The sequence below is a fragment of the Crocuta crocuta genome, unplaced genomic scaffold, assembly GCF_008692635.1.
Source record: "Crocuta crocuta isolate KB4526 unplaced genomic scaffold, BGI_CrCroc_1.0 scaffold1270, whole genome shotgun sequence".
In the NCBI taxonomy this organism is placed as follows: Eukaryota; Metazoa; Chordata; class Mammalia; order Carnivora; family Hyaenidae; genus Crocuta; species Crocuta crocuta.
The window spans coordinates 480-8,075 of NW_027531521.1; the positions used below are offsets into that span (position 1 = coordinate 480).

General features: G+C 41.7%; 1 protein-coding gene across 1 annotated transcript in view; it reads left to right on the forward strand.

The window, feature by feature from the left end:
* Positions 1-2,837: 2,837 nt before the first annotated feature.
* LOC144238577 (sorting nexin-12-like) overlaps positions 2,838-7,596 on the forward strand; it is a 43,089-nt gene continuing 38,330 nt past the window's right edge. The window contains exon 1 of the mRNA XM_077772389.1: positions 2,838-2,987. Coding sequence (XP_077628515.1) covers positions 2,838-2,987 — 150 coding nt within the window. The remainder of the gene's footprint in view (positions 2,988-7,596) is intronic.

A 7,596-nucleotide genomic window follows, 5' to 3' on the forward strand; every position in this document is an offset into this window, starting at 1 on the left:
GCGAGATCATGACCTAAGCGAAAGTCGGACGCTTAACCGACTAAGCCACCCAGGCGCCCCAATAATTATTTACTCTTAAAGACAAGCTCCGTGCGCTGATATCTTTATGTGACTGATTATTTTCTCAGGATAAATTATTGGAAGTGAAATTTCTGAGTCAACAATTTCAGTAAATAACATTAAAATTTCAAAAAAAAATTTTAAGTTTACTTATTCATTTTGAGAGAGAGACAGCAAAAGCAGGGGAGGGGCAGAAAGAAGGAGAGACAGTATCCCAAGCAGGCTGCATGCCATCAGTGCAGAACCTGATGTGCGTCTCGAAATCACGAATTGCGAGATCATGACCCAGCTGAGATCAGGAGTCTGACACTTACCTGACTGCGCCACCCAGGCATCCCCCCAATTTTTTTTTTTTAATACAGGGGTGCCTGGGTAGCTCAGTCAGTTAAGCGTCTGACTCTAGGTTTCGGCTTGGGTCATGATCTCATGACTTCACGGGTTTGAGCCCCACATCAGGCTTTGTGCTGGCAGCTTGTAGCCTGCTTGAGATTCTGTCTCTCCCTCTCTCTCTGCCCATCCCCCACTCATGCTGTCTCTCTCTCAAAATAAAACTTTAAAAAAGTTTTTTAATACAAAAGTACTTAAAACATAAATGCAATGAAAATGAAAAACCAAGTCTCCCTGCCATCCCTGATTCCTATTCTACNGTTTATTGAGGTCAAAGTTTTTTTTAATAAATAGTGCCATTTTGTCTCCCAGAAAAAATTGCAAGGATTTATACTCTCATCAACATTGCCTGCTTTCACCAATTTTTAAACTTCCCGTCCTTGCCTCTTCACATTTTTCTTTCTGCACTGTATGCTAATATCTCGCAAATCTCTATCTCTAACCCTGATCACACCCTCGAGTTTAGGCCAGTATTTCTAGCTGGACATCTCCACCTGGATGTTCAGTAGACATCCCAGATTTCCTAGTCTGAACTTATGTTCTTCCCTCCCAAACTTACTCTTCTTTCTCTAATTCCAATTTTGATTGGTGGTGCCAACATCCATCTCGTTACCTAAATCGGAGTTATTTTCAATTTATTCCGTCTCCCTGTGAATAGTAATAATAGCTAATAGTTACTGAATACTTACTATTCACACATATTTTGTTTCATTTAATTCTCCTGAAAGCCCCAGAGGTGGCTTTTAGTCTTATAATTTCCATTCACAGGTGAGGAAAACTGGATAACTTCCTCAAGGCTATACAGCTAGGAATCAGGGATTTAAACCCAGGCAGTTTAAAGTCCATAGCTCACACACTTAACCCCTATACTATACTACCACCATATTTCATCAGGTACACGTTTTACCTATTTCCTCAGTCTCAGTCCTATCTCTTTCCCTTTCTCCGTTCCCACCATCACCACCTGGTTCCAAGTCTAATTGTCAATACTCTCATCATCGGTCTCATTGAATTCAAATACATCTTCCATGTTGCCTAAAAAATAATCCTCCTTAAACCACAAATATAATCGTGTCTTTTTTTCCTGTTGAAAATCCTTCAGTGGCTCCCTATCACTTACTTTGTAAAGCGAGAGATCCTCTGCTTCATAAAGGATCACCCTCATTGCCTGTCCCCAGCCAGCCTACCTCTCTAAGCACTTCCTTTATGGGATCTGAATTGGTGACAATTGCCTAAAAATATGCTGTTTCTTATCCGGATGACTTTGCATATGCTATTCCCTCTGCAAGAAATTGCCTTTCCCCACTTCCATTCCTATTTGTCTTTATGTCTTTTCATGTCTGTCAAACTCAGATGTTTCCTCCTCCAGGAGGCCTTCCCTAATTCCTCCATTTATTCACGTCCCATGTGCTGCTTTGAACATTCACTTATTTTGTATTCGTCATTACTTTTATTTTCTTGTCTCCCTTTCTAGAATGTTAACTCTTTGAGGGCAGGGGCTCTCTTATTCAACTCTAGGTCTTTAATGTTTAGCATGGTGCCTGACACATAAGTAGTTACTTAGTAGATGCCGGTTAAATTGAATTAAATAACTTAAACTGTGAAAGGATTTCAGGCGTCAGTGGTATGGGAAAGGGCAGAAGAGGCAGGTGCAGGGAGGAGAAAGGATGACCTAAAATCACCACTCTTAATGTGGGGCACCACCCCTTCATGTGCACCATCTATAAATTAGTCGTATGAATATCAATGTCTAAAAATATCAACATGTCTATAGATATTTTCTCATCTAGACACGTATTCATTCTCCATTAGGGGCTGCAAGCAACCTCGGAGCAGTGCCAAGTATGGAGTTGTGCAGAGTAGAGACAGAACGTACGAAATAAGTGCCTTCAATTTGCTGAGAAACATACTATCTGAGTACACCTGGGCTTAGCTTTCTGTGGTAACACGTGGAGGATGAAACTATGCCCCGATTTTCCTGGACAGTGAGAATGAGCAATCATGTTTACCCCATCCCCGCTGCTGCCCTGGCACCATTCTGCCGAGTGCTCCACTGCAGCTGGAATGAATCGAAACCGTCAGTGGCACAAGGGGCAGGGCTGCGTTTTAAGTTCTTAGTGTTATTGTTGGAACCCCACCCTCTGGAGAACACCCTTCTATTTTCGCGCAAAACCCTGACTTATTCAGGTCACAGGGCTTTGGCCTATCACTGCAAGGTCCCAGTTTGCGATGCAGTGCGCGCTGCCCGATAGATAGTGGGTAGAAGACAATTTCTTGGGTTGAGGAGCAGCGATTGGCGGATCCCGCCTGTATTGCTTCCCAGGATATCGGGCGCTGCGTGTCCGAGATGCCGGTTCCGGGGCGGCCACAAACACCGCCCGGAAGCCTGAATGAGGCCTCCAAAGCACGGGGCTCACAGCCCTCAGCACGGCCAGTATTCAGGGTGCCGGGCCCGGGGCCAAGGCAACGTGCGCGTGCGTGCGTGCGTGCGTGCGTGGGCGCGCGTGCGCGGCGCCGCTGTCTNTACCTATGAGCAAGAAGTGAAGCCTGGCTGGATAGGGTGGGGAGGATGGAGAAGATTAGAGTGAGGAATTCAAGGGAATACGAACCCCGAGTGTAGAGACAGAAGAAGGGAAGGAAGAGTGGCAGAGGGCTGGGGGATGGAAAGCCAAGGTGATATATTGCTGGGTCCCATAAGTAAACTAGGTTGTGGGAAGTCAGTCCGAAGAGGGAGGGCAGGAAACCCCGATCTCTTCCTCAAGAAGTCTCCCTGGGATGATAGAGTTAAGCAAAACCTGCTTTAAAAGGAAGGTAGACCCCAGGAAAGGGAGACAGTGGGCTTGGTAGAGCAGAAGTAATTGACGCCGTGTGCTTCCCAGACTTGTATAGAATTAGCATCTGAAGGAGAGAAATGTTTTCTGTTTGAGTTTTTTCAGCTACCACATGCTGTGTCTCATGGAGAAACCTGGCCTTGCACTGGGATTGGTGGATTGTCAATCGGTACTCAAAGCATTCTGTGCTGATCCTTTAGATTTGAAGTATTGGCTCCCATTTGGGCTCTCTGTATACAAATGACCATTTGCCCTTTCTGTTCTAGATTAACTTTTTGGATTAAGTAACTGTTGTCTGCAGTTACTTTAATGTATGATATTTCAGGACTGCCCCAGGAGTGGCTTCTTCCAATGTACACTACAGAGGACTTTATTCTCTAGTTCTTAGTCCACATTGCAAGGATGGAATGTGCGGATAAAGTAGTGGTTTGCAGGTTCTTTAGCCCAGCTGAAGTGGTTACAGGCAGAAAAGTTAGGGAACCATTTTCTAATTTTCCTTATGTTTTTTTTCTCAGACTAGAGGGCCAGAATATTCTCTATGGACAGCATGGTGCTCAAACAGCATCTGAAGACCTATAAAAGAGTGTATGTGCTTTCATTTTTGACTGAATGAATGAACTGAATGAGAGAGAGTGTCTCCTACCTGGGCTTTGAAATTTAATTGAGAAATGGCGATCTCCACATTCCAAGTTTGGCAAAGTCCAAACTGAAGAAAGAAAATTGAAGCAAAAATTGAGAAAACCTCGTTTATATAAGAAACACCTTTTTGGGGAGGAATGGAAGTTAGATCCCTCAAAATATGATATAAAGTTGGGAACTGTTAGTGATAAAGAACTTAATTACCTGAAGAAGCCAGCCTGGGCATAACTTGTTCAGTGTGAGGGGTTTTAGAGGCAACGTTTCTATCCATTACCCAAGAGCCTTAGGGATTATGAATGAAACAGCTCTCTTTTTAAGGCATTCTAATAGCAACAGAGACTGTTCATTTAGTGCCTACTATGTGCCAGGCACTGAATTAGGGTTTAGTTTCTAAATCCTTACAACAACAACATTATACAGATAGGAAGCTGAGGAGAAATGCAATTTAAGTAACTTGCCCAAGTACACATAGCTAATAAGTGGCAAGGCTGATATTTGAACCCAGATCTGTCTGACTCCAAAGCTCATCATACTCTTTGCATTACCCTTCAGCCTCTTTGGGAATGCTTAGTTGCAAAACTGTAGTGCACAAATTTTTTTTTTACCCACCAAGCTTTTCATCTGACCTTTTCACAATTTCTAATTGTACAGTGATGATAGGTTTGATGGCAGTTCCTAGTTGTGTGGATTTTGAGTTAATTTGTATTGTTTATGTTAATTTGTATGGCTAGCTAGACTTTTAATATTTTAATTCAACTCTGTAGGGGAGAAGTTGGTAAAATCATTTAGTTTTTAATTGCTATATTAGGTGATTGATCATGGTAGGAATTTTAGGGAGTATGAGACTCAGAGACTGTGCTTTGGTAATTGAACATTGTGTATGGTGGAAGCAGATGGCACTGACTTTCTTCTTTATATAATAGCTAAATATTTCTGAAGCTGTTCTCTTATTTTGCTCAGGAAAGAATTTCCCCCTCCCACCCTTCCAAGAAATCGGGAGTCTGGAGAGAGGTGTCCTGGTGACTTCACATAATGTGTATGGAACTTTTCAAATGTCAGTTGTCCTGTGGACTTGAACTTTGTTTCTTTCTCTCCTTTCCCGTGACTTTGTGTCGATCAGAGCCAAAGACTCTGTATATCCTGTACTACACAATCCTGTCTTCTTCAAATGATCTGTAGATTGGAGCTGGGAGACCGTCTTAGTACATACTAGCCCCTTCCTTACATGGCTAGGTGCGAAGATGAAAGGTCATTATTGTCACCATCCTGTGGGGGGAGGGGAAGAATAGGAGTTTTGTGAGTCAAAAGAGGAAGTCCACAAAATGGCAGTGGATGGTTTCACTATGCTTTGGAAGAATCTACTCAGCATTCCACCCCCCCTGCTTTGGTCTCTCTGTTACCTTCTGTAAAAGCCTACTTGTTAAGGTTCTTCTCTTTCGGGATCACACAGTATGTGTAATGAATTCTGGTGGAGACCTAGAACTATGTGATACCAAAGCACTTCTTTTTTTCTTGCAGGATTATTTTTCTCCCCATCTTTGTTGAGATGTTATTGACATATAATATTGTGTAAGTTTAAGGTGTACAATGTGATGATTTGATGCCCATACATAGTTCTTGCAGGATTCTGAGTATTTTCTTTATAATGGTTTCTTTGGAATGGTTAAAATGTGCACATGGTACAAAATTCAAAAGATACAAAAAAAGATGTACTGTAAAAACGAAGTCTTCCACCCTTTGCCCTCTAGAAGTTACCTTTTCCAAAGAAACCATTGTTTCCAGTTTTTTAATTTATTCTCCTTAAGAATAGGTTGTAATAAAACATGACCTGTATCTCACTCTCCTTCAACTCACTGACATTCCTTGGACCTCGATCGTAGGTAGAATTGTGACTAGTGTAAGTTGGTTAGTTATTTAGCTTTTGATGACCTATACTTAGAACTGGATCCTGGAAAGACAGTTTCCAGACATGAGGACTACAAAGCATGATGTAGTCTCATCATGTAGACTGTGTGAAGTTCTAGCATAGCTCGGAGATGTTCTTTTCCTGCCCTGAGGCAGTTGTGGAGCTTCAGGTCATAGTTCAGGAGAGAAACTAGTTCCTTTTATTTCCATCTGCTGATACAAGTTGGCTGGTAGGAAATATAGTCAGCATTAATACATGCGGTTGGCCATTTCTATTTTTCTATTTAGAACTTGTAGACAGGAGTGAGGATCAGAGCTTTTTGTTTGTTGGTAGTTCATATTACCATTAAAGCCTTGGGAAAATTACCAATGATTAAGATGTGGGAATAAGCTGATCTATATGAAGGAGCAAGCTATGGTAAGCCAACTTAATGTGATTGCTATTTCTGCTGTACTTTCTAGACAAGGAGAGGGTAAACAGACACATAGGGCCTCTATTAATCAAGTGAGTATTTACTGAGTAACTTGCATAGTCTGCATTTAGGGAGATGCAGAAGTAGTCACAGCTCCTGATTTCAATTAAATTATAGTTTAGTTAAGTAGGAAGACTAACATGATGCATAAAACAATAGTGTGTCAGGCACCACTAAAGTATAAATGTCATAGGAGTTCAGAGGAGATGGAGACCAGTAGATTAAGCTGGTGTGCTCAGGAAAGATTTCCTGGATGAAATGGGACTTGAGCTTGGAATTGTAGAATGGAGACGATTTGGATAGGAGAAGCTGAGGAAATCATACCTTGGAGGTGTTTTTCTCTTATTCTCTTATCAGGGAACTTAAATTCACTTTTCGGGGCACCTGGGTGGCTCGGTTGGTTAGGTGTTCGACTCTTGATTTCAGCCCAGGTCATGATCTCACTCACGGTTCATGGGTTGAGTCCCGTGTCAGGCTCTGTGCTGACAGCCTGGAGCCTGCTTGGGATTCTCTCTTGCCCTCCCTCTCTGCTCCTCCCCCTCCCCCGCTCACTCTCTCTCAAAAGAAATAAACAGTAAAAAAATCACTTTTCTGTTGAAAATGTAATACATGCATGTGACAAATTCAAATTGTTCAGAGAAAAATGTGACCCTCCCACCCATTCCAGTTGTTTAGTCTTATACTCCAAGGTCAATCACTGTTTTGAATAAATGTCTTATTCATAAATACAAATACATACACATACACATATCCCTTTTTAAATTGAAGTATAGTTGACACACATGGTACATTAGTTTCAGGTGTTCAACATAGTGATTTCACAAGTTTATACATTATGCTATGCTTACCACAAGTATATGTGGTATGTATATTATATGTATATGACTATATTCCCTGTGCTCTTATCCCCAAGTCTTACTCATTCCATAACTGGAAGCCTGTATCTCCCACTCCCATTCACCCATTTTGCCCATACACTTAGCCCCCTCTCCTCTGGCAACCAACAGTTTATTCTGTTCATTTATGGGTCTGCTTCTACTTTTGTTTGTTTATTTGTCATATTTTTTAGATTTTATATATATAGGTGAAATCATAATGGTATTTGTCTTTCTCTGTCTGACTCATTTCACTTAGCATAATGCCCTTTAGGTCTGCCCATGTTGTTGAACATGGCAAGATCTCATCTTTTTTTTTTTTTAATGTTTTATTTATTTCTGAGAGAGAGAGAGAGAGAGAGAGAGAGAGAGAGAGCATGAGCAGGGGAGGGTCAGAGAGAGAGGGAGACACAGAATCCGAAACAG